At 40.3% G+C, this 27,914-nt stretch overlaps 1 protein-coding gene across 1 annotated transcript; it reads right to left on the bottom strand.

Annotated features, from left to right (window-relative positions):
- Positions 1–634: 634 nt before the first annotated feature.
- On the bottom strand, positions 635–26,952 carry ARFGAP3 (ADP ribosylation factor GTPase activating protein 3). Its single transcript, XM_066549956.1, has 16 exons — positions 26,807–26,952; positions 21,079–21,197; positions 20,524–20,596; positions 17,940–18,071; positions 16,404–16,490; positions 15,466–15,547; positions 15,125–15,181; positions 13,983–14,029; positions 12,742–12,884; positions 10,571–10,696; positions 10,014–10,136; positions 7,399–7,536; positions 6,588–6,711; positions 5,589–5,679; positions 2,213–2,334; positions 635–1,567 (listed from the first exon to the last, which is right to left on the bottom strand). The coding sequence occupies exons 1-16, from the start codon at positions 26,873–26,875 to the stop codon at positions 1,550–1,552; spliced, it is 1,551 nt and encodes a 516-aa protein (XP_066406053.1). The 5' UTR covers positions 26,876–26,952; the 3' UTR covers positions 635–1,549.
- Between the last annotated feature and the right edge of the window lie 962 nt (positions 26,953–27,914).

Genomic DNA, 27,914 nt, shown 5'->3' with positions numbered 1-27,914 from the left:
TTGGATGTTGTTTGTGTATCACAACCCCAAAAAGTTGATCTTAATCAGTGATTATTTGTAATAAATTTATGTGTACAGTCAAATGAAGAATGCTTTGAAAGCCAAAAACTGCTACCTGTAATTAGGGAAAACCAAAGCATGCCCTAAGCACTACACTTTTTTTGTTACATTACCAAAATCATCTCTATAGGGTGGGGAAAGGATGTAGGAAAGCAAATCTTTTATTGCAAAGCTGTACCATTAGGCAGAACAAATGCTCATCTTTGAACTCTTAAAAAATAAAGGCAATTTTTTGATGAATGAATTTAATCAATAAATCTAAACCCAACAACCACAAGAACAGATTATCAGAAGTGGGAATTAGATAAGCAGCAGGTAGAAATGAAATCCTAAATACAGCTACACTGTTAACTGTATTTAACACATTATCTCAGTTCAGAAGTTTATTTTTTACCCCAACTGAAGTGTTTTGATTTCTAAATCACTACAGCAATTTAATAAGAAAGCAAGTTTAACTACCTCAAACTAAAGGCTGATTTTACCAGACCACTGTATAAATATAAATACAAAATACAGATGACAATGTTTAGAAAGCTGGATACTGATGGTCACACATAGAAACTGAATTCAAAACTGAGTTTATATCAATTGTTTTTATTAGATATCAGTAGTTTACAAATTTGAATTAAGAAAATTACAGAACAGAATTAACTTGAATTTATTCTTTGTTGAAAAGTTTCTTCTTTAGGGTCATAATCATTTTTATGCAGGATGTCATCAGCAATAAATTCTAGACTGTCTAAAACACAGCCCCCTATTTCCTTATTCAGCAATTGATAATTTATCAAAAATCTAAGATTGTGCTAAACATTTTTAACAAGTATTTAATTAACTACTCTATTAGGCCCTTAGTATATTTCAAGTTTTTTTTTTTCAATTTTTACACAATACAGAATTTTTAAAAGCACTTAAGGATTCTATATTGCAATTTTATTTGTCACTTTCAAAACTAGGAATAAATAGACTGTTCCCACAACAAGGTGAAATCCACTATTCAGCATTACCACACTTTGACTTCTCCACATTTCACATCTAAGCACAGAACCTTCTAGCTGGAATACTGTATTAAACCACTAATTCCCCACCATTTTAATGCACATCAATTTATGACTTTAAGAGCTTTTACTTCCTGGCAACACAGGTTTAAATTAAATGTATATTTTGCTACAGTCTACTGAACACCACCACCTCCTTTCTCCTTCCTGCCTCACAGACAGAGCCAGTAATAAAATAAAGCTCCCAGCTTATCTAACAATAAGGCTGTTAAGAAATAAAGACTGGAAAGGAAGAAAAAAGAAAAAGTATATGCAATGTAACAAGTTGCTGCAAGATTTCTGCTCTGTAATGATGAAACAGCACTAAGAAGAGGCTGAGTCAGAAATCTGCACTAAGAAATAGGTAAAAACATCATCAGTCTTAAGGCAACCTTCATTTGAATCAGCAGAGTGATTACTTGTGTGCCTGAAGAGGAATCCTTCTTTAGCTTCAGTTAGGAACCATATCGGTCCTAGAAAAGCAAAAACAAATAAAAACCAGGTATGAGTGGGTTTTCCATGCAAAGAAATCAGTTTTATTTCAATTTGTGCAATAAATAGCTGCTGAATTCTTCAAGACTTTCAGAAAATTGACCAGTGCTTCCAAGAACTGGAGTTTAGGGTGGAATTCCAGAATAATCAGCCTGATTTTCAAACATCTGAGAGCTCCCAATGACCCCATAGAGGAATTGCCAAGTGAGTGGAGCACAAAACATGCTGGACACTGAGGTCAGGATGGCTTATTTCATGCAAAAACATGGATCAAAGGTCAACTAAAGAGCCAACACAAGAGTTGGGCTGGATGATCACTGCAGATCCCTTCCACCCAAACTACTCCATCCTCTGTGATGAGTTGAAAATAGAGTGACAACAAATAACTTTGATGACAGGATTTTTTAATTGTAAGAAAAAAGATATCCTAATGAAGGTGAGCTAGCAGATACAGATTTGTTTTCTAAATGATAAAGATTTATTGTCTACTTTGAGAGGTCTACAGAGCTCAAAACCAAAAGCATTCTGTTCTCCCTAAAGATAATTCAGTGGCAGGATCCATGGTACTAAATCCCTATAAAAAAGGCTTCAACTGATGGTTAATAGATTGTGATATTTTTACTCACCTGTATAGATGTCATGACTCCATTAGCAAGGACAGAAAGTTTTCCAGCCACGGATTTCACTCCTTGTTTAAACTGAGTTATATCAGGAGCTGAAGACAAGACATTGGTAATATTGTAGCTTCCTAAAGGGAGAACACACACACATGGAGGAAACAGAATTTTAAAATATTAAAATTAACCTTTTTTCCTCCCTGAAGTACAATGTATGACCAGGAGCACTAGACAGAGATCTCAGTGTCTTAAATGCATTTCCTTTGGATTATTTTCAGGTTTTCATTATTCCACTCAAGAGTGTCATCGTCTACACTCTGCATTCCCAGCAAAGCAATTGATGTTTGGATAGTAGATGACTTATTGTGTACTTCCAGTCTGTGGCAATGTTGTTCTGTATCCTCAACAGCTCTTATCCCCTTGCAATTTACAGATGAGTGCACTTCAGAGGTGGCTGAAGTGATGAACCCTATTTGTGTGCATGCAGAGGGGTGATGTCCATGCTGTATAAACACAAACATTTTGCCTTACTACATTTGAGGCTTGGAAAAATTCACAGAAATTACAGTAAATGTAAATAAATTTTATAACTCCAGAACAATGCTGGCAATCCAGCCTTCCTTAAAATTTGGACAGAATTAACTCAGCTGTTATTATGGAAAATGCAGGTCTAAAGGTAAATGAAATCAAAGATAATTAGCTACTCTCTAAGTGCAGTCTAAACTAACTGCATGCTAAGTATTAACATGCTAACAGCTACTGTCACCCACTCATTGGTGAAAATAATTACTGGCATGCCTTAATGTCAAGTATGGGATACTGTCAAAGGCACAAATCCAAGTAAACCAGAATCACAGAACTGTGATCACAGAGTCAGCCCCAGAAAGGCCTGGGATGGAAAGAACCTCAAAGATCATCTCATTCCAACCCCCTGCCATGGGCAGGGACACCTTCCACTATCCCAGCTGGCTCAGAGCCCCATCCAGCCTGGCCTTGGACACTGCCAGGGATCCAGGGGCAGCCACAGCTTCTCTGGAAAACCTGTGCCAGGGCCTCAGCACCCTCACAGGGAACGATTCTTTCCCAATATCCAACCTAAACCTGCTCTCTGTCAGTGTGAAACCATTGCCCCTTGTCCTGTCACTCCAGGCCCTTGTCAAGAGTCTCTCTCAATCTTTCCTGTGGGCTCCCTTCAGGCACTGCAAGGCCACAATGAGGTGACCCCTCAAGGATCTTGGGAATAAATGGGGCTCCAGGGAGTAACTATCCCAAACCAGACCATTTTCCAAATGGAGACTCCTTTGAATCTTCCAGACAGGGGTGGAGGAGGAAGAGGGAGAAGGAAGAGCTCCTCTGTCCTGGGAAGTTAAAGGCACCTGCCTCCTCAGCAGGCTGAGACAGACAATCCTGGAGATAATTTGTTTTACCTAAGATAAGAGGATGGTTTGTAGCACAGATATCTTGTCACATTAAGAGAACTTTGCACTCCAATCCTTCAACCCAGCATGGGTTTATAGATATTATAGATGCTCTTTACAGATTCCCTTGAAGAGTTCCCTCAGACAGCCCTATTTCTGAGCTGTAACCTGCACTTACGATCTGTTCACTCATCAAATGCTTAAGGCATTGTTGTTACTAAAATCAGTCACAGAAATAAAATCTGCCAATATAAATAACCTGAGAAGCTCTAACCACTTCTCAGCCACAAGAATTCCTTCATCATTTGCTGGCTCAGTTAAGTTCATGTAAACAAGGCAGGAAAGCATCTCCTTTTCTTGTGGTTTCCTTCCAAATCAGCACCTCCAAGTCAGCCCCTTGATTTTCTTAAGCACCAGCTCTGAAATAATGCAAAAAGGCTTTTTCTTGCAGCCCCCTCCTTGGTTAAAAACTTCCTTACAGCATTCTGTACAAAAGCAAGGAGCCCTCACTGACACCTCATCAGTGCTCATAAAAACAACCTTAGAGCAAAGGATGTTTTATCCTGGCAAGGTCTCCAGAACTACAATGGTGTTTTTATTGACAGTGTCCTGATTATGTTTATTTTATGAAACTAATGATAGCCTGGGCATTCCACACCAGACAAACTGTCAGTGCAGTAGCATTTCTCCAAGAAGGACCACCCCTCAGTTTTTGGGGTGAGGGGTGTAGCAGAGACATGCAGGAAAGGAAGTTTCAGTATTTGAAATGGTGTGAATTTGTGACACCATGTGGCAAATGCTCTTTCAAGTGGCTAAAGCAACTTAATGTGAGTTCTGCTTGGTATCTTCTTCCCTCCTTAATTATTTTTTTTTTCACATTTCAAATTCCTAAATCCCAGTTTTACTTAAGCAACCAGTATCAGGAGTTATAAATAACCATATAGTTATATAATACCTAAAATAAATATATTATATTATATAGCATATTTACATAATATATTATAGAATTATATTAACTATATAGGTAATATAAAAGTCTGTTTCCTCCATGTGTGTGTGCTCTCTGCTAGTCTGTTTATTCAAATTTGCTTTCAGGGGCTCAAAACTAAACAGTCACATGTTTTTGGGTCTTTCCCTCTTACTTTTCCAAAGTAAAATCAGATGCTGCACACTATTTGTTTTTCCAGGCTGTTTGAAAAATTATTCACAGATTTCAAGTTCTTCAGTAACTCTTCTTTTTCCAATTTCTTCAAAAGTTAAGGAATGAAACTCAACTGATTAAGCCTATAAAATGTTCCAGCATTTTGTGCCACCTTTTCCATTGCACATTATTGCACAATCCAAGAAGTGTTGGAAAGAAAACATGAGACATTTTCAATATCTTAAGGGGCTTCTTTTCATTCAGTCTAATCTTTCTCCCCTTCTGATTTGATGAACTACACTCTCCCATGTGAGGTGCTCCAACAAATCTTTGAAACAAACAAATTAAGATCTTCCTTAATAATTTTGCAAGGCCAGAGGTAGAAGGAAATATCCCCCTGAATGGATATGCCATGCAACAGATTACATGGGAATTTCAAGTCCACTAACATTTATTTAATGATTTTCCTAGATCCAGTTTTATGACAGCTAATGAGTTACTTATGGTAACTGATCAAAAAAAACTACCTGAGATTCCATTTAGGTGCTAGCTCAGTGGAAAATATTACAGTTTTCCTTTGATAGATGTTATCTACAAAACAGTCAGTTATTTGCAACACAGTCCCCAGTATAAAATACTGAACTTACAGAATCAAAAATAGAGAACTTGAAATTTAAGGGGTTAATTTTCAAACAAGGACAACACCTGCCATGCCTGTGGGAGCTATTAGCATTCTGCTTGCAGAACACAGAGATGACTGTGATTAGGAGCAGAGTCAGGGCCTGCATTCCCCACATGCTCCAGTTTCTCACTGTTTGATTTGTACCTGCTGATTGTTTCCTCTGGTCTTCAAACAAGTCAGCTGAACTTATGGATGTGCTTCCAGAAAGCCTTTCCAGCCGAGCCCTTGCTTCATACTGGAAAAGAATTGAGAATAAAAAGGATTTTATCACCTTGATGTCACCTTCTGAGGTCACGTCAGACAATCTGAGAGACTACAGACATTTAGAACTGAAGTTGTGCCCATTTCAGTTTTCACATCACTTACACTGAGTTTGCCACCATCTCATTTCTGAGTTACCCAAGAGTGACATTTATCATTGCACCCCAAAGGTCCCACCAGCTGTTAGTTACCCTACAGCTGCTGGAAAACTATGAAGCCATTAAAAACAACAACTAAAATATGTGAAACCAAGGGGAAAGCACTGCAGTTAACATCCTGCTGACCCTTCCAACCACATTACACTTTTAACTCAAATTTTTCCAAGTTCCCTGCAAACAGTAATTGTATTTTTAATTAGTACTTACACTGTTAGTTTTTCATTCAAAATCTCTATCTTGCCTCCAAAATGCAGCACAATACTAATCTCTTTTTCCAGGCTGATTCAACTCCATGCAGTTCACTGTACAATTTTTTTACCTGGTTAGCTTTACAATATAAGTGATGTTTTCATGTAACAAATCCACAGCAGGAAGGTGTTTCAGCAGTGGTTTGTTGGCATCAGTTTGGGTATCCAGAACAAATTAAGCCTGATTCTATCAAAAATCAGGAGTGCTAAATCATAGTCTACCACTTCTATCATGAAAGAAGAATGATGGAGGTACAGTCCTACATGCAACTCCAATTCCTTAAAATTAAACTATAAATGATCTGAAGTTTGTACATTTCTATCAAACAAATAATCAAGGGGACATAATTCTATAAGCTCACAAATTCTACCAATTTTAACTATTTATTGCCTTCTCTCTAACTCACAAGAATACAATTTTTACAGTCAAAGAATATTTTTACATTTAAAAATACTTATCACTGTTTCCTACTTACATCAGCCTGATCTTGCCTTCCAAAGTACATGTCTGATGAAATGGCTTTGACATTGCCAAATTTTTTCTGTGCCTCATCTGTGTTTGCAGAAGGTTCATGTTCAGGCTTACGCCGGGATGCGGGCCTGCAAGGAAACAAACTGCATCAGGGACAGAAACCTCACCCACATGAGAATGAAAGGAATCAAACAAGAAGCACTCAAGTGCTCAAATTGTACAAGTAAATGAAAAATATGATATAAAGTAAAAAGAAGAGAGGCAGAAAACACCAAACAAGCACATATCCTCCCCCCCCCCACGAAATTCTTACATCTTCTACTTGGTTACAAAGATAGAAATACAGTTGTCATAGAGAAAATTTATTTTTTTATCATCACAATCAGACCTGTTGTTTATGTCGCTAGTACCTTCAGCCTCAGAACTGAGCACTCCAAATTTTCATTCATTTGGTTAACAAGGTTTCCTTTGATTCATCACACAATAAACAAAGCAGGTATGTGCTCAGAACAGTGCAAATATTTGAGTTTCTCCTCACATCCTTTGTCTACTTCCTCTTTTCCTGAAAGTGTTTGGGAATTACCTCCACTACATGCACTGAACAACTCTGAGCACAACAGACAGTGCTTAAAATGTAAGGAAGAAATTCAGCTTACAAAAGAAACTCAGTCAGGAGATCCCTTGACTGCTGATGGAAGTTCTGGCCAAATTCTCCTTCTACACACTGAAGAAAATCCCAGTACTAACACCAGGACTCAAATCACATGAAAACGTGGGCTTTCTGGACAAAAATCAGTTTGGTTTTCTTGGTGTACCTGTCTGAAAATCCTGTGCTTTTTGAAGTTAACAATATATCAATGTCTTTACTATTATTTTCTTTCTTCCAAAAAGCATCTGAATTGTCGTCCCATTTAGAGAAAGTGCTGCTCCTCAGATCTGAAGAATCAGAGTACCTAGAATGAAAGAAAGAAAAACCTATTGAAAAGTCAGAACTTTATTATTTTTTGAAAAGTGGGAATATATATATTTGTTGTTAGATAATGACTGCTGTAAGTGTTCACTAGCAAGTATGTTTTCACCAAAATTACAGGTGTCAGTGACTAATTTGGATTTCACAATACTGCTTTAGAAGCTTTGTACAGTTGAATCCAATGGCTCAGAACAAACAGGAAAGCCTTTATTTCTGGTTCTGTTTTTTTTTTAGTCCAAATATTAAGAACTTGTGAGTTTTGCCACACATTTGATTAAAATTAAATGCCAAAAACATATTTCTTGAAAGGGAGTCTGAATTTAATAAGGCAATCTTCTCTTGCACATCAAAACTGTGGGGAAAACACAAAATAAAGGAAAGGAAAAAAATGAAGCATGTATGTAAATTCTGGTACATGATTTGATCTTTTCCCCTTTTGATTACCAACACATACCTCAGCATATGTGGAAAGTATTTTGGAAAAAAAAAAAAGAAACCACCAAAACCTATAAAAATGCCAAAGATTAAGATTTTGTGCTTTAAAAAATAAATTTACCTGAATTTTCGCTATGACCAGGATAGGGAGAAAGATGATCAAAACCACAGGGGGACAGGAGAATGGAACCATTCAGTAGAACAAGATAGGATATTAAAGTTTGCACCTGCATCTTGTGAAAAATACTCTTAAAAAAAAAATTCTCCATGGTTGCACTATGAATGGTCAGGCCACTTGTTTTTGCAGTTTATGAGAAATGTGACACCTGCAGCAGCAAAGTCTCAGCACTGAGCATGGGAAATATGAGGGGCAGATTTGGAATGAACTTCTACAAAAAGCAGGAGCCTCTCTCCTGACGGACAAAAAGAAACCACAGCAATTTTATAAATTCCATAATAACAAACAATCAAAGTGTTCTTATGGATTTGAAGCTTTCCAGTCTCACAATGGCCACCAATGGCATTGGGCAGGGGCTGCATGAGCTTTGGGCAAAAGTGTTTATTTTCTCTAACCTTTCCTCTTAGGTTTTTTGCAGCTTTTCTTCAATATTTTGGGTGGGGGAGAGAAAGAAAAACTGCATTTAACACAAAATTTTAAAAAATTACATTGTGATGTTAGTAAAGATTTTATTAACTGTAGCAAAAGAAAACATCAAAATTCAGGATTTTCAGAGGCTTCAGTTTTATGTCTAAATCTTGAACTTGAGACCTTTAGCTTGCTTAATTCACTTATCAACACTCTAATATCCAGTATGATTATTTTGCTTTTGGGCATATACTAAGATGATGCTAAAGCTACTTGGCCTCTATTTCAAAGTCACAGCTTGAAATAAAGGATAATAATATGTTTAAGAAGTCCAAATCTGACTGTTCTTTTTTTAAAGAGAATGAACTTGTGTACCAACTCCAATTAGATCCTCCCAGCTCGAACCAGAACAACAAGAGCAGGGAACAGCCAGGTTACAATCTATCCTCTAATCACTGAACCACAACACATTAAAAGCTCCTCCATAATTCATCCTTTGCCTGCTGGTAGCTGATGAATAATTTCAGAGCAGTAACAGTTCTTTTCAGGCAAGCACTGAAATGCTATGCTTTATTTTACAAGACTGCTGCCACTTTCCTTGGACCCACATTTGTACTTTTGTTGCAGTGATTGCACTACAAAATAGTGACACAAAAGCCTTTGTGCTTTTGTTGCCTGTCTACAAGCAATTAGGTACAATTTCTCATGTTGCTGTGGCATGGATCCAATAAAGGCAGTTTATGAAAGCAACACCTGTTTACCTCTCTCAGTCCATGAACAGCTGGTTCATTGCAATTAGTGCCTGTAAGATTTAATTATTTTTCTTCTCCCAAGAGCAATATTTTATAGTGTGCATTGAATTCATCCTCTGATAAAAAATGTTGCAATTATTTTTTGCTCACATTTTATGTTCAGATACATAAAAGTCTCTGAAATAGGACTGCAGACATTCACACAACACACCCAGCACAATACCTCAAGAAGACTGAAGTTTGTGCATTTGGCATGCAGAGAATGATGCAACTGTAGTACATCTAATATCAGACTTCAATGCTTATTTAATTTGAAGACAACAGCACAAGAAAGAAAAAAGGAATGAACACAAGTCATTTTGACAAAAAATTCACTGGATTTGGAATACAAAGTTTATATGGCAACTGTCTGTGCAAGCAGAGACTAGACTCTGAACAAGATATAATCTACAAACAAATAGTTCAGACCACTTTTCCAACAAAGCTTCCTCCCCTCCTTCACAAATCTGTCACTGAGGTAAAGCCAACTTTCCCACCATTCTTCTGATTCAATGTCCCCTGAAAACATGCTGCGTGTGTCCACAGCTTCAAACTGCCTCCATCTCAGCTTTCAAAAACACTGTGCACATTTTTATGGAACTTGCATAATCTTCTGGGCCCATCCAGAATCAAAAGCTTACAGAATACCTTGAGCTAGAAGAGAAGTAAGAGTCTTCCACATCATCCATGTACTTCTTCTTTGGCTTTGCAATTGTAGGTGTTTCCTGCTCGATTGTTTGCATCTCTGAGGCGACTGAGTGAGAAATGCCACTGGGGACAGGAAGAAAACAAGCATGTCAAAGATGACAAATCTCATACCCTAAAAGAAAAAAAAGAAATCAAAGCCCAAATCTAGTTTCTGAAGCTTGCTGAGAAAGCCCAGGCTATACAGACATTTAAAGAAAGAGGAATTAAAATAAAGGAAACCCTTGGAAAACTGTCATTCTCTCAAGCAGGAAGAGGACTTCTGAACACAAAGCCCATTCTGACAGCTGGAAAACACAATCTAGGTTGACCTCTGTCTGGCAGGTTAGAACTTAAATCTATCAGAAGCTTCCCCTTGACAAAGAGAAGATTTTTTTTGCTGATATTGCTCAAGTTTCCATAACATGCTATAGTCCATTTCTTAATTTCCTGAGTAAAATGAGGGATAAGTGCATGAAACCACAGAGTATTTCAAATACAGTTTCCAGAACTTCACGTACCTCCTATTGCTGCCCAATCCCATGCCAAGCCTCTCCAGTTCTGTTTTCTTCTTACCAGAGAGGTTTAAGGTTTCTTCTTTGGCTTTAATATCAAGATCTCTGTAGGCTAACCTTAAAGATGATACACTGGAAAAAACCACAGTTATCAGAGAAATGTTCAATGCTACACTGAATCAGCCCAGGAATATTAGTAGAACATTAACAATATTTATTTCAGCACTCTGTTTTCTAATGTCTTCCCTTAAGGCACGTCTGGGCCCAGCTAAGTCTCCATCCCTTACCTCTAAACCACCTTAATATCTTCCAGTCACACCACTGCAGCAGAGACTGAGGTTTTTCATCTTGATTACAGAATTGCAGAAATACTGCTTAAATTTCATTTGTCAGGTCAAAAGGGATACAATTTTTATTGATTTTAATGAGCAATATTTTAATTCATAAGTCTCAACTGGGATGAAGTACAAATGAACTTTCAGAAGAAAGAAAAATGAGATTTTGGATGCTGCTGGTAGATGTGCTGCAAAGCAGAAAGGAATAACTGATAACATCTACCCAGCACTTTATGCAGGAAGATTAGCAGCCCTTCTCAGGAAATCTATTTTATGAACATCAAAATCTTATTTGCTGTTGATTAAAACAAATGGGAATACTGATCCAAGTTTTTAGATGTAATTTCAGCTATCTATTCTTGTCAGTGCACAGCAGAAGATAAGGAAATTGTGTTAGAATTTAAAATCACATTTAAGTCTCAGAACTCTTCCTCCTTCCAATTACTAAACTACAAAAGAATCACTTCCATTCCTTGCCACCTAACAAAGTCATAGTGAATTAATTTAGTAAAGCTTATTACTCAAGCTTTTAAAATTAAAAACACCACACAAAATAGTTGGAAGCAAATGCAATTTTAGCAGAGTTCACCCTTCCTTTCATTTTGGTATCTGCTGCCACCTAATTGATAATCTCAGGGAAATACAGATCTCTTGCCTCCACTGGGACTGGATCCATAAACTCAGTGTATGTGCATCCCTCATGTTTACAAGCATTTTTAGAGGGTTTCAGCTGCAGCAGAAAGGTTGCAGAACTTTAAATAAAAGTTGGCTTGGATCTTTAGATTTATGCATTTCTGACACAAAACTCAAGACACTGCTTGGGACTTTCTTCCAAACTAAATTATACAGTCAAAGACAATATTGATAAAGAACAATAATACATGAACAATCCTGTTTTTATTATTTAGTTGTTACTTCAGAGTCTCTCCACTGGTAGTTTTTGGCAAACACCAAGAACCATGATGTTGTGGTTAAAACACTTCAAATGATCCCCTTGTGATTGGCATTTTTAATGCAACCAAAACATTCATTTCTGCACGGGCAACAGAAAAGTGAGCAAAAGGAATGGGGAGGAGAGTATAGACCAAAGACCTTGGTATCATGAGCAAAAAGTGATCCTGTAATTATGTAACAATTCAGAATACTTCTTAAAAGGTTATAGGATGGGTTCTCTAGCACCTGACAGGATGTTAAACTCTGTAACAGTAAAAGTGTCCACTGACCAACCATTTAGTAGTGTCATTTTGATGACAACCAATGGAATATTAAAAACCAAAAGCACATAGAAGAATCAGGAACAGTACGCTGTGAGCTTTAGGGCTGAGTATTTAATAACTAAGGTGCACCAAGAGATTCAAGACCTCAGACAGAATTATTCAAAGGGTTTTGGTGAAAAGTGAAGGCAGTTCCAGTAGAAATCAGCTGACAACTTCATCAGGCAATTTGAGACATACCTAAACTTCCTCTGCTCTTAGCCAGTAAGTACAAGCTGAATATTCCCTATGCTCTTAGAAAGACTGCTTTCAATAGCACTGAGCTCACTACACCAAACCAAAATAAACCAGGTAACTAGCAGGAGACAAAAAAAATTCAAGAGCCAAGAGTTTTCTTAATAATTAATTTTCTACGGTAATCAAGTGTATAAACATATATTTAATAGCCAAAAAAAGGCACTGGGGGAATTACTGCTTGGCTCATCTTAACCATGTCTGTTTGGGAATTTTTTTGAAGAACTGAAGTTTTATTTGCATATGCTAATTTAGAATAGTATTTAAAATGCTGTCAATTAGCTCATTAAATTAGGCTTCATGGTTTGCCATTGTGTAATTAATTCATACTTACAGTGGCTCTTCCTTCTCAGTCTTCTTACTACTGTGAAGATCTTGTTCCTTCATTTTATCTACAGCTTGTGCTTGTTTTTCAATCTCATTAAAGCTTTGGCTGCTCACTTTTTGGGCTCCCAAACCACCTTTTTTGGCACCAAGCTGGAATTGTTGAAAAAGAAAAAACCAAAAGCCCCAAAATTATAACTGAGACAACCACCTAAGCTGACTCAATAGCCAGATGTGAAAGCAACAGCAAACACTACATCCTGTCTGGGAGCAGTCCTTGAAGACAGCAAGGACAATTTGGAGCACATAAAATACTTCTTTCCATATTTTGGACTTTAAAATTCTGCTTCTGCTAATTGTTCTTACAAATTTAGTTGGCTTTGCAGCAAAGTCTCACAGAAAAATTGAAGTATTCAGGTTTTAATTGTTCAGATATTGGCAGGCTCAAACAAATATAACACATAGATCAATTTTGGTTTCTTTTGTTGTAGAGGAATAATATAATAAATTTTGTTGCAATGGAACCATTATTGCATTTTTAACACACTTAATACTGCAGACATGGATACAATGGTGCTGACTCAAATGGTGGCACAGCCCTCAAACTGCTTCTCTTAGTCTCCTCTGTGTTTAAGTCCTCACCTGCAACACTGCAGCAACAAAACTCACAAAAAACCTCAGCTTTTATTGCTTTAAAGCCTTCATGTAAAAGCTCCAGGCCATGCACACACAGATCACAAACTGTACCTACACTGTTCAATCCAGTTCTGTTGTTTTCACTGGAAGGGAACAGATCTGCACAAACCACTCAGAATAAAAAATTCCTCTTGGCTATTAGGGTCTTCTAGTGGGAGTACAAAATCATGGGATTTAATCTAAATTATCTGCTCCAATAAACCTTTAAAATCTTCTGTCCTACAGTGGCCCAGACTTAAAAGGAGTGAGTCCCTGTAAGAAGCTGTCACCCTGACAGCCCATGTTCAGGGTGGCATTAGGGTGATTGACTATTAGGGCTGTTTCTTCAGTTGCAACAGCCACACTTTCAAAACTTGAGCTGCCTTCCTCAGTTTTCCTGTGCCTTGGACCATCATTCAGAGACACTAAACTCTCTTCATGCCTTTTTACAGAGACCAGATGCTAAGAAAGTGCTGAAGACCCCATGCAGAAGCAAGTCTGTAAATATCTTTAAACTATCTTGAAATAAATGACCTATAACACAGTTAAAAATACTCATTGTTTACATACACTTACCCCCTTCTTAGCTTGATTTGGCTTCTTTTTTATGAAGGTGGTGTTCTCTGCAAGGATTAAATGTACATTAGTTAACATACAACTTTTATTAGTTCCAGAACTGCAGAAGAAAATTTCTGTAACATCAACCTCAAAATAGTTTTTGCCATTTATTTTCATGTCTTTCTACACTGAGGGGCTGAGATACTAAACCAAGCTATGTAACAGAGCTGTGGATATCTCCAAGAAAATGTGGGGAGCTACCTTTGATTGGCATCTCTTGGAAATATGCAATAGGAATAAAATTACAGCTCAGTTGTCTGTTGCAGGTTCCTGCCAGTTAACAGAACAGGAAAGCAGGACTTGCTCTTCTGAATTAGATTTGAGGTCCACCTGACCTCATACCACTTCCAAGATGAGTTTTTTCCTGTCTAGAAAGGCATTGGCTGTGTTCAAACCCACCAGTGACACACATAGAACATACCTGCACCACTAAAACATCACAAGCATTATAAACAGCTCCTACAGCATCCTACTGGATGCCTGTGCACACAGAAAAAGTACCCTGAGCTGAAATTTGCATGGAAAGGGGCATACAGAGAACAGAGATTGTTCCCTTTAGACAGAACTTGTGATGTCAAACCAACCAAGAAAAGCACCTGCCTTAGGAGAACACGTTAAAGATACAAATGAGAAAAGCAGGAAGTGCATCCAGTTAAGTTTTTTGTAGTCTCCAGCTCTAAAATAACCAAACCCAAATAAAAACAGTGATGAAGACCATACCTGCCTAAAGAACTGAAATAGGCCCAGGCAGCCCTTACTCTGTGCTGCTGAGAATGAACACTTTGTTCTCACAAGCCTGGCCCTGCAGGACAAGCCTCACAGTGACAAATCACTGAGGTATTTTACTCTATTCTGTCTCCATCAGCTTTTCTTCCTAACTCACAGTATGACAAACTGCTCAGAGTTAAGTATAAAAGCCTGGTCACTAAAGGTATTGCATTATCAACACAGGATTTTTCCAGTCCAAGTTCTTATGTTCAGATTTCTGAAAAGGGAGCAAAATCTATTTCCACAACTCTTCCTAGGCAGACATTCTCTTTCCAAAGGGATATTTGGGTTCCCTACACTTGCTGCTCTCTTCTGCTGCTTGCACTCATTACCTAATGCAGGCTGTGGGGATGTGCTAAGGCCATCAACACTTGGTCCATGTTCTGATCCTAAAAGATAAAGAATAACAAGGGTAAAAATATCAGAAAGCTCTTTAAAATGCATGAAGTACCAAAACACATCTCACTGTACTCAGGGTAGTGCCTGGTAGAGACACCATAATGTGGTATTTCCATCACAGCTTTGCCAGTCACTAAAAGGGCAGCAGGCACCCCAAATTCTTGTGTTATTGAGCATGGTTAGGTTATTTAACTATTAAAGCAAGCTAAAAAGAGACTAAACTAAGAGAATATCAGAAAAATGCAAGTTATTGTTAACAAAGAATCAGTCATACCTTCACAGGATTCTGGGATGTTTTCTGAAGTTTTCGGCTGGAGAGAAACTGGTTCTGGTAACATCCACTCTGTATCCTTTGCCTTGGAAAAAAACAGACAGAATCAAAAGTGCACAGAAAATAGAATACACCAAATAAATATGAGCACTTAGCTAAAGACTGCCTAAGCATCACTGGTTTATAATTATTGAATTCTTATTGAATTACAGCTTTTAGGATTAAAACCTGTACTCATAAGGGCAGATATTAAAGTTACAAGAAATGCCTACCTTTACTAAAAACAAGATGGTTTCAACCTACTCCTGAGCACTTTTATTTCTCCTCTCAGGAATTCTGCTTACTGTATGTTCACCACCAAAACCAGTAATATGCATTTTAACTGTGCTTTAGATTATTTATTGTATGCTGGATGATTTATTTACATATAATCAACACACCTTCTCCCCACTAGAAGCTCTTGCACTTCCTGTTTTTTACACATTTTTGATTGCGAGCAGTCCTCCCAACATTCCTGGTGCATCCTCCCACTCCCTTCACACACATCCCCCTCAAAAGGCAGGTTTGTGACCAGCTCCCAACAAATACTGTAAGAACTGTTACACTTTGCTGATTGCAAACTCAAGGTACCACACAGTACATTTATATCAGAGCACTTCCAAGCAAGAAATCTTGGCTCCAAGTGGAATTGTTGTGTCTACAATAAAATGGACTTTCATTCCATATTTAGCTACTATTTGGGTCATTTAAAATGATCATCTTAGGAAGTGGTTCACATCCAGGAAGAATTCTGACTCACAGAAGGAAAAGCAGGTAAATATTAACTCCCTGACCTACCTTTTCTCTATGAAGTTTTCTTTCAGGGTTTAATCTTCACCATAGAGCTCACAGTCAACCAAAGTGTTTAGAAAGCAAACAAGAATTAGACAGGTAATTTGTACCTTGGCAGAAACATGGGATGCAAAAAAATCTTCCTCCTCTTTGTTCTGAGGTGATGCTGGTGGCACTCCACACCCATCTGTCCACAGCTGAAAAATAAGGGCCAGAATTTTACAGGTTAATTGTATGAATGTATTTTTTTTTCAATGCATTAATCTTAAAACAACTCTTGTTTTGTTTTCAGGTTAAAAATGTATTGATTTTTTTTCTTGTCCATATTTTTTCCTTACAAATTTATCCAGTTTTCCAATAGATGACATTCCTTCTTTTATTGAATTCATACATATTTAATGTGCTCCTCGTGGATGAGCCAAGAGCTTTGAGCAAAGCCAGGTCTCAGGGATGGGGTCCCCAGAGTGCCACAGGACTGCGGGACAGGACTCCAACCTGTGACCTGCACTTCAAAACTACTCACAGGCAAATCTTTTCTCACAGCTCTTCCTACTCCATGCAGGATTAAGGACCTCTGTCAGAAAGGACAGTGAAGGTACAACAAGCTCACCTCACCATTCAGCAATCAGCTCTATCACTAAGTCAGAAAAGGAATTTTTTAACATGTGACAGGGGAGGCAATGGCTGGTGCTAAATGCAATTATCTGAATAATTTACTTCAGTAATTTTAATAGCATATAATCACTTTAGTTTGCAGTGCATAGCTAAAAATATTTACTAAATATTTAGTGAATTTTTCCAATATTTAATATCAAACTATTGGATGGAACCTGTAATTGAAGCAAAATAATCACAGCTCCTCAAAGAGTCATTTGGGGAACTTGCCATAAACTTAGATGCACACAGTATATTGCACTTACTTGAACAAATTTTACATCTTAAGCTGTTTACTAAGTCAAAAGAAATATTCTCTGAACTTTGTGATGTGAATTCTATTGTCCATAGTATGAATAATTAAGATTATAATTATCTATTAAATTTCATGCTGTTTGATGCACAGATAAGAGAAAAAAATCAAGCCTTCTTGCTTTTAATTTCCACTCATCTGATCAACTTCAAATGAACCAGTCACAAACTTCAACAACCTGAATTAAACAATCAAAACATGTTTTCTGAGTATGAAAAAGAGAACTGTTGTCAAACTTATCTAACACTTCAGAAATCAATTCTGGATACTTTGCTTAACTCCTGTCAGCAACCTAACAATGTCTTGACAGCTTGCATGAACTGCCTCAGTATTTCTCATGGAGAACAGCAAATTCTGCACAACTTGCTAATTTCCCAAATGTTATTTTTGTAGGGAAAAAACAAAAAAATACATTATTTACCTGATCAAAACAAACTCCACTTAAATCACACACAAAGTCTGTAGTTAATTCCATTACAGTTTTTCATGCTGTATTCCTCTAAACATGCAATTTCGGATGAGCAAAAATAAAACCACTACATGGTTCATGGAGAAACGGCCACGTTATCTGAAGACTGATAATCTTTTGTGTTACTGATTAGAAATTTAAAGTGACTTTAGAGGGAAAGAGGGTGAAGTTTTTCAGGAATCTCCAGAGCTCAGGACACACACTACTCACATCAGTGCCATGCTTTCTCGTGGCCTGTGTTGCAAGAGATTTGATCTTCTCCTTGTAGAGCTGAGCAGCACGACTGTTGTACTTGGCATTGGTGTCATTGGTTGTGCACCCATGTTGGTGGAAAAAAGCAGACTGGGAAGCAGAGCACAGAAAATGCTGTGAGGGACAGGCTTAAAAGCTAATGACATTTGACACAAAAACATATTACAATGCAGCAAACTACTCTGCTCCTCTGCCTAAATCTGGTCTTTTAAATTATAGAGTCTAAATAATCTGCAAAGTACAGAGGAAACTCCACTCTGGTGACTTCTTTACATATAAATAAAACAGAAAAAACCATCATTGTGATGCTTTAAGAGCATATACAAATGCAAGCTCCCATTACATATTAAAAAAATCCTTGTTCTGGAATTAAGTGATTAAGAGGAAGGAAGAGGTACAATTAATTGCCAGTAGCTGTGCTCCAGAGGACATTCCTAATGCTCTAAAAGGCACTGCTTGGATTCATCTCTGTCAGGCTGGGGAGATCAGTGTATGCTCAATAATATCAAAATGTGTAAAAAAACGGTCTTCATTGAAATGAAAGAGTGTCTATGCACATATCTACGTGCCCAGATATGTTTATAGGCTTGTGTATTTATAAAAAATTAATAAATGAAGACTGTGCATTTCTGCATGTAAATATATACCCCTATTAACTTGGTACTCAGAGGGGCTTCCTAGAAACCCTAATTCCAATCACCATAGAGATTTGATCTGAAAGCACAAGGAACTAAGGACACTTTGGATTTTCTAGCTATCTGAAACAGCAGGAAGCTCAGGACTGCTGTTATCCAGGATTCAGCATCATCAGGCAACTACAGAACACAAATGATTGATATTAATCTAGCACAGCTTCTAGCCAATAGTTTGTAAAACTAGAATTTGGTATTTAACTGGAACCAAAAGGAATGTTTTTCTAGTGCCATTAAAAGAAAAGTGTTAATTTTACTTCAAATGTCCAGACAATTTACCAATCTGTTTTTTCATGTTTCAAGTATTAATTTGCTGAAGTAATGCAAACCAGACCATTGAGAATTTAAGGTATTTGGGGAGTTGCTGAGGGTATACTGCACCTCTTGGTACAATGTATGATAGGAAACAGTGACACCCAAGAAGGAAGACAAAACCCACAAAATTAAACAATTATGGTTTATTATTATTCTTCTGCTAATAGGGTTTCTAAGACTAACAGAAGACTTTTTCAGATGTTGCCATCTCTTCTTTCCAACTCCTTCAAACCCTTTACATAGCAGAATTGATATCATTTAATCAAGGCTTTTAAGCATTTGGCTAAAAAAGAAACTATTCTTAACATGATTAAGAATATGATGATTATTCTTAATACGAAATCCCCCTCTTCTCATTAGTCAAAACTGTGATTTTTTTGTACTAAATGACATAACAGAAACTGGATGAGGACATTTATATAACAGCAGTACTAACGTGGAAAAGAATAACTTAGCAAGTACAGGCAGAAGAAAAAGAGGGAGAAGACACCATGTAACTGCTCAGATCTGTAAGCCTGAGATACTGACTTGCTGCATGCCAAATTCAAAGAGAAATATCTGACTGGAAAATACAGAAATGGAAGAAAAGTAACAATGACCCTGAACTCAGCATTTTTTGTATGCAAATAGGAAAAAAAATTAGAAAAACCCTAAAGACTTAAGATGGTTAAAACTGTCAAGGAAAACACAACGGAAAGCAAACTTGGGTGAAGCTTCTTAAAGAAACAACATTAAGGACCAAGCACAAATGAAAAAAATATAAGGGATAAGCATTCAGGGAATTAGAAGAAAAGCAGAAATTGCTTTTGGAAGTTGCATGTTCCCACACCGGGTGGGCCAGCTTAAGGAAGAACTCTCAGTTATTTGTGGAAAAACCTGGGAAAAGATTGCCAAAAAGCTTACAAAAAACAAAAAGGGAGACTGAGAACAAGACCAGCTGTCAACTGGTCTTGTTGAACTTCAATTTACAAACATGCTGTGTAACTACATAAAAAATGAAAGTTACAGCCAATGTGAATTGGCCCAAACCATGACACTGCTAGTCCCCCTCCAACAATGCAGCATGTCTCATCTGCAGTGCTAACTCAGGTGAAGTCAGATCTTTACTCCAGGGTGACTTTTGGCAGTTCTGTGGGTTTTGGCATGGTTTTTCATGAGCCATGGAAGGAATGATGGTCACAGGAAGGGGCCATAAGCTTGCTTTACAAGCCATCTCTGAGCAGCTGTCTAAATTAGATGGGTACTGACAAGGAACCTGATCTGGCCTTTCCAGTGATGTTCATCACTGACTTATAAGAAAAAAAACAAAACATTTTCAGACTATACCAAAATGGAGAATGTGCAAGAACAGACAATGAAATCAGCATCAAGAGCATTTCTTTAAAGATGGGGAGGTGGGGCAGGGGGGACGCTGTAATAAAGAAAAAGGACTGGAAAAATAAAAATAATCCCAGGAAGAGAGGCAGTAAGGACAGACAACATTTTCCAAGCCTACCAAGCTTCAATGTGCAAAGCAAACACTTGGGAGTACGTACAGCATTTGCATTTCCTCCGACCTGCATGCATCTCAGCTGGAACCAGGACCAATTGGAATCCAGTTCTGTTGACCTAAACACAAAGAAATGGTTTTAGTGTCACCACCAAAGCCACTTAAAATCACTGTTTCTGGTTTTTTGCCAAGTGTTTCTCTTTCCACCTTTTTTTTAGTAATCTGTATTTATTTATCAGACCCCAAAAGACCCTGAGTCAGCGGCTGGGACGCTCACCTGGAATAGAACCAGCTCAGGGTGCAGATTTACTGCACCAGCTGCCTGCCTGAGCACTACCCAATTACCAGAATAGTTGTGTATGTATGTACAAAACCACAGAGTAGTTTGGCTTGGAAGGGTAGAACTCAGGTGCCACCACAATGAGCTGCTTCAGGAAGCAAAGCTGGCAAATTGAACACAATTACCAAAAAGCTATCAGATACAGCAAAGCCAACACAATCAGAAGCAGAAGGAAGAATGGGTTTTCCTCTCTGAGCAGGTGTGTGAACAAACAAGACCCTTAAAAGATGAATTTTGCTGTCCAAACTCAGCAATACTTACCGAATGAAACTCAAGTGGACGCCAAGGGACCGGTGGGTCCCTGAGCAATCAATACAGAGAAACACTCCATAGGTGATGCTTGCCCAGCTGGGGTTCTTTGCTCCACAGTCAAAACACACCTGAAAGCAAGCAAACAAACACCAGTAACAGGACTTGAGCATAACCAGGCCTTAGAGTTGTATTACAGGTCAGTGTAACACCCCTACAGTGATCCAACTTTGTTAACTCATTCTTACAGCGTTTGTTGACATGACAACTCTATGTATCCTAATTTTAGACATCTAAAGAGGAGTTACACAATCTGCTCACACAACTACAGCCTCCCCATTTCCAAAAATAACCACTGTACACAGGTTGAGAAACCAGGTCAGAGAACCCACATCAGCCTAGTTCAAACACACGTTTAACACAGCACTTGCAGCACTGCTGGAAGTGGTTAAGAAATATTTCCCCAAAGGCAGCCTCTCCTCATGTGGCACCTTTGAGTCCCCAGAAAGTTATCAGCAGGACTAATGCCCTCATTATCTACTTTCCTATACTGAAACCCTGACCTTCAGGGCAAGCCATGGCAATCCAGCTGTGTGAAGAAGGCCTCTGAGCACGGCTTATCCAGACAGCCTCTGCAGATACTCGCATGATTCATCACACACCAATTGCCACATCAGCCTTTCCTCCGTCTGTGCCACGCTGGTTAAAAAGCAACCAGGTCCACAATTACTGCATGGACAAACCCAGGAATTTCCACCAGGATGGACCTCTAACACTCAGCCAAAACAGCAAGAGCTGTGTCTGTGTGTGTCTCATATACTTTGCAGGTCAGCAGACCACAACTTACAAGTCCTTTTTCAGCTATTCTGAGTTTTGTGCTTCTTTGACCAAGGAAAGCAAGAACCAGAAAAAATTATCTGATACAAATAAATTATCAAATGCAAGGAATACAATAACTTTAAACAGAAACAGCTATTGTGAGTTAATTCCATGTGTACACATCTAGTCCTGTATGACAGGGCTTTATCTGATCAATGCTTTTTCAGAGGTATCTGCAAAGATTGCAGAGAAGTATTTTTACAATAAAAGCATCCACCCAGGGGCACCTAATAAGAAATAACTCCACAGAGACAAGCTTTTACACACAAATTGACAGCATCCCAATTTGCAACTTTATCCTTTAATGTCCTCCTATAAACTGAATGCATCCTCAGATAGCAATGGAAGTTCTAGCTATATGCAGATATAAAAAATAAAGTTTATTCCAAGACACGTGGGAACATATGGAACATCATAAACAGGCCACAGAGCTTCCAGCACCTCCTTGCCAAGCTGAACAACAAAATAAAAATAAAATTAAGAAGCCTTCTTGCCAGAAACTCCCTCTGTAAACCTGGACAGAGATTTGTCTTTATTTTCTTGTACATACATAGTCAAACAAGCCCTGAGTCTGGGCTCAAGTCATGTCACCCATCATCCATCCAAATTAATTTCAACTACATGCCCAAAGCAGTTTGAGGCTAAACTCCTCAGTTTAATGTGGGTCTATTTAGCTTGGGCAGTCTAAATTTATCAGGCACAAGCACAATTCACCAGCAGATCCAGCATTAACTCTTCCAACAACTGCACACTTTCAGGGTGAGCTGCAGTTAGGTAATGACTGGTAACACACACAGACATCATGGAGATCACAGCTCCTGCAGGGGCAAGTCCTGCCTCTCCCTCTCAACAGGGACCTAACACTTACTGATGTTACTTACATATCCCACTCCTGCATGTGGAAATGGGGCATTCCCTGGCATACAGCAGAAATGAGAGCAACACAGAATGGGGGACAACAGGAGGGGTTAGAGGGAGCTCCTGAAACAAGCTCAGGTGGAAGAATGGCACAGAAGGGGTGGGGGAAAAAGAAGAATGAGCAAGACTTCATGTATGCCATATTCTCAGAAAACACACAGCCTAAGTAGCCAGAACTTGTTATTTTTTTTTCTCAAATTCTGTGAAGCAGCTCCTTAAAAACATGAGATTTATTTTCATTTTAAATCGACTACTTTCAGGCTTTTTCTTGCAAGGCCAAAGGAGGATGGGTCAATAAAAAAGGAGAAGATTCTGCTTGAAACCAAAGCCAAGAGAGCAACCCTGGTCTCACTTCTGATACAGGAGAGCAAAGCTGACTTACAGCTGGAAGTCCTGTGAAAATTCCCTGGAGTACAAATGGGAAACGAGAATCTGGAGTGGGTGGTTAAAAAAAAACCCCATGTTTTTAAAAGTTCAGTTATAAACATACCTGAAGATTCTTCTCCTTTCCCTTTCCTTCCTTCCAATTATGAGCACTTTATAATTTCAACATCTTAAAGTCAATTGCATCATCTCGGAGTTGGCTGCCACAGCTCAGTATTTTCACTCTCACAGGAGTCCCTACCAGACACCTGTGGAGATTATTCCCAGGCGTAAAAATGCACCTTTCAGGACTGAGATGCAAGCAGGAACATCCAATTTCTTCTGAAAGCAAAGGAGGAACTGCTATTTCCATCAATGTGATGCAACAGAAATAGATGCATGTACCACTAACATTTAGACTAATTTTGTTTAGTTTTCTCAATTTTTAAAGTTCTTGTCACCAGATAAATTTTAAAAAGAATCAGGGGGAAGAAATTAAAATCAATTTCAGAGCCACCCTAAGAAATTGTTTCCATTTTAAAAAACAAATTGTATTTTCTGTACAGATTTAGGTGCAATTCAAATATTAAAATATTGATTAAAAAGAAATTTGAAGGATATGCTTAAATAATCCAGTGCTTTCAAAATACACTTGCACGCTTTTTATTTACTTTGTGTTGAAACACTTCACAGTGTAGATTCAGTAAGAGCCACTTTGGAGAAAAACCAGCCAAAGACCTGACTGAGATGTTTGTACAAGAGCAAACACAGAGGTTTGGGTATAACCCATGGCAAGCAGTCAATAAATCACAAATCATCCACCTTGCGCAAAGCACCTACATTAACAAAGAAATAAATAAAATATTGGCCTTGGCTGTGGAAATGCAGTAATAAATAGCTGATAGAAATGCTATTTTGGGCACAAGCAGAAGAGGTGAGTAGGCTCAGGAAGAGCACTTATGCCTGAGGTCAGGGTTACACGGAGACTTTCAGCCTCTACATTTGGAACCTCCCCCAGAACTCCAGCCCCAGGGCAGATCCACAGCTTGCCATTCCCGGGCTGTGGATCCAGCGGCCTGAGCACTAACCCAGCTGGAACTCAGGAGGCAGTGCCACTCTCAGCCAAGGGGATCTACACCCAAGCAGCTCCTCTTAGTCACCAGCCACTGTCTCCAGATATGCTTTCCTCCTTCTCTTGCATCAGCACTAATCCAGCTGCTGATCCCGCTGGGAAGCGGCTCTGCACGGGCACCTGGACTCAGAGCAAAGGTAGGGCCAGCTCACAGCACAGCCACCTGGCCAGGAATGCCACCATAAGGGAGGGAACTGCAGGGCTGGCCACGGGAAGGCAAGAGGACTGCCTCTTTTGGAAGCGTCATCACCTCAAAATGACTTAAGGGACACAAGATAGTAGAGTCCATGCTGGGGCAAAACCCAACACGAACACAAACCACACCCAAATAACACTGTAACAACAAAACTCAGCTACCGATAAACCACCAGCACAACACACACACTGGGACTCCAAGCAGAGACAGGATGAAAGAAAGAAATGAAAAAACATTTTCAGAGGAACAGATCTAAAAGGTCTGACAGAATCAAAGAGACTTTCAGCACAGCCTGAGTGTGCAAGTCTTCAAAGGGGTTGAGCTGTACAACTCAAACACTCAACAATATCAAGTAGCTTAAGGACTATGAACATATTTATGGGTACAAAATACATCCTAGTTAGTAACTGTAACATGTTTGTTAAGTCATCAGGCAGCTGATCAACAGTCTGCTGTCATCAGCCAGCTCTACATTATGTAACACCCAAAGACACCAAGAACTCAAAACCTCATCATAAAGGGAACTAACATCAAATTACAGATGTTAATTACAACACAATTATTAAAACATCACTTTCAACACACTCTAATCCACATAGTAAACTGCACATTTATTTAAATGAGAATTATTTTCCTAAGCTCACATGCACTAAGAACTACTGCAGAGCACCCAGAACAGTGTAAATGCAAATGCCTGCCTAGATTAGGCAGTTCTTCCTAAACTCTATCCATAAACTGCACAGCTAAAGCAAATTACTAAGCTTTTAATCCAGAACACTTTTCAATATTTGCACTTTCCCATGTCTTTCTTCCCCCCAAAAAAACGAGTTGCAAATAAAAAGGGCAGATAGACTGCTTAAGAAGAGGGCAACCGAAAGGAAACAGAAAGGAAACAAACATGAGAGGAGAAACTGATGGAAGAAACAACTTTTACTTCAGGAGAACAGTGAGACAGGCAGGAGTGGGAGAGTTGTGAGATCTAAGCTGCTGTTTTCCACTCCCTCTCTGCCTTAGGTCACCCAGACTGGGCACCGCGGCATTGTTATCGAGTTCTCTGTGCCTAGGCCACTTCTTTGCCACTGGCCCATGGCGAGCGGTAGCACACATTGTGCTACTACTGCTATGTCAACACTGAATTTCTGCGTGACACCTGACACGGGGAGAAAGATACACCTGAGCAACCACAGGTACCACATCCACCTGATTACACAGTAGCAAGGAGTCCAGCACAGGGGAACTGCTCCAGGCACTCCACGCTTGCCAGGCAGGGACAGTACTCTCTAGTTCTCCAGTAATCCCAATACAAAAAAAAAAAGCACCACAATAACCCTAAACTACTCAATTTTCAGGCAGAGTGCCAGTGAATTTCAGGAGCTTCTAAGAGATCTCTCACCGTCCTTGCTGGGACTAGGACCTTTCCTTGATAAACTTTTTACTCCATTGCAAAGGCAAGTTTTAAGAATACTTTTGTTAGAAACTGAGTGCTCACCTCTGAGCTCTGCTTTGAGAAACCAGACCTGCACAGTCTTAATGAATTGTGTTCAAAGAGTGGAAGTCAGTTTCAGACCAGAGACAGACATCCGGATTCCTATTCCCAGAAAACAAACCTAACGTGTTCCTTCATCATGCTAATCCGAAGTTTCCTGGTGGGTGTATATTTCACATATGTTCTCAGCGTACATCGCAAAGCCAACACAAACAAGCAGCACAGAGCAGCTGAAGGCACTTGTGCCGCGTCACCTGGCCAGCCACCTTTCCCGGCCCAAGGGGCACTGCAGAAACACCTTTATCCCACGGAAAACCCACCTGAGCACAGGACAAGCACAACGGGATCCAAAAACAACAAACTTTTATCACTGCACAGGTGGCTGTGCCACTTCACTGGGTAATAAAAACAGGGAAAAAAATAAAATAAACACACACTCAACACTACGTTGCAGCTGGTTGGGAGCTTGCTTTTATGCTCAGCGGAGCTGACTCTTGCAGCAGACCAGAGGCACCCGGTGGACGCCGCACCTCCCTTCCCAAGGGCTCATCCCTTCGGGATGCGGGATGCTGGCCGGAGGGACGAGGGGCAGGCAGGGAAGAGCTCCCCCGCTCCTGGGACGGCCATCCCGAGGACCCACCGGGCCTTTCCCTGCTGTCCCGGGCCGGACGTGCCCGGCTGCGGGCCCCGCGCCTCCCCCGCCCCGCCGGCTGTGCGACGTGTCACCGCGGCGGAGCGCTGCCCGCCGGCCCGGCCCGGCCCTTACCTTGTTGGTGGGCACGGAGCGGAGCCGCTTGAAGATGGCGGCGATGTCCTGCTTGCTGGGCTCGCACATGGCGCCGGGAGAGCCGGCAGGGCCGCCGGGCGAGCCGTGAGGGAGACGGGCCGGGGCTACCCGCGCCGCCGCTCCCGGGACGCTCCGCCCGCCGCGGCCCGGCCGGCCCCACGCCTGGCGCCGAGGGCGGTGCGGCCCCGCCCGGTTGCCGCGGAGACGGGAGCGGAGCGAGGCGGGCCCGGGGGGCGCGGTGCGAGGGCGTGCTGGCCGCGGTGGGAAACCCGCAGCCGGCTGTGCCCTGCACAGGGTCACGGCAGCTGTCGGCCGGGAAGAGGCCGCGGAGATGAGCGAGGCCAGCCTTTGAACGCTCGCCGCCGCGTCAGCCGCACCGCGGCACTGAGCGCCACGTGCAGCTTTCCTACAGCTCCGGGGACGGCGACTCTGCCGCCTCCCTGGGCAGCCCGTTCCGATATCTAATCACACTTTCCATGAAATAAATCCACCTTATGTCCAAACTAAACCTTCCCTGGCACAGCCTAAGACTGTGTCCCCTCACCCTGTCCCTTGTTCCCAGGGAGCAGAGCCTGACCCCCAGCTGGCTGCACCCTCCTGTCAGGGAGGTGTGGAGAGCAGTAGAGCTCCCCTGAGCCTCCTTTTCCTCCAGGTTAAACACCCCCAGCTCCCTCAGCCGCTCCTCATCAGACTTGTGCTCCAGCCCCTTGCCCAGCTCCGTTCCCCCCTCTGGACACGCTCCAGCCCCTCAGTGTCCATCTTGCAGTGCCAGGCCCAGAACTGGACACAGCCCTTGGGGTGAGGCCTCCCCAGTGCCCACAGCAGGGGGACAGTCACTGCCCTGCTCCTGCTGGCCACACCATTGCTGGCCCAGCCCAGCAGCCATTGGCCTTCTCGCCCACCTGGGCATGCACTGTGGGCCAGCAGGCCCAGGCCCTTCCTTCCCTGCTGGGCTCTTCCCAGCCTCTCTTCCCAGCCTGGAGCTGCTGGGGCTTCCTGTGACCCAGGGGCAGGACCCAGCACTTGGCCTTGTTGAACCTCATCCTTTGGTCTCAGCCCATTTACCCAGCCTGTCTCAGCCCATTCC

The sequence above is a fragment of the Molothrus aeneus genome, chromosome 5 (genome assembly GCF_037042795.1).
Source record: "Molothrus aeneus isolate 106 chromosome 5, BPBGC_Maene_1.0, whole genome shotgun sequence".
Taxonomy (NCBI): Eukaryota; Metazoa; Chordata; class Aves; order Passeriformes; family Icteridae; genus Molothrus; species Molothrus aeneus.
The sequence above is the reverse complement of the archived record's forward strand: the minus strand, read 5'-3'. Positions and strand labels throughout refer to the sequence as shown.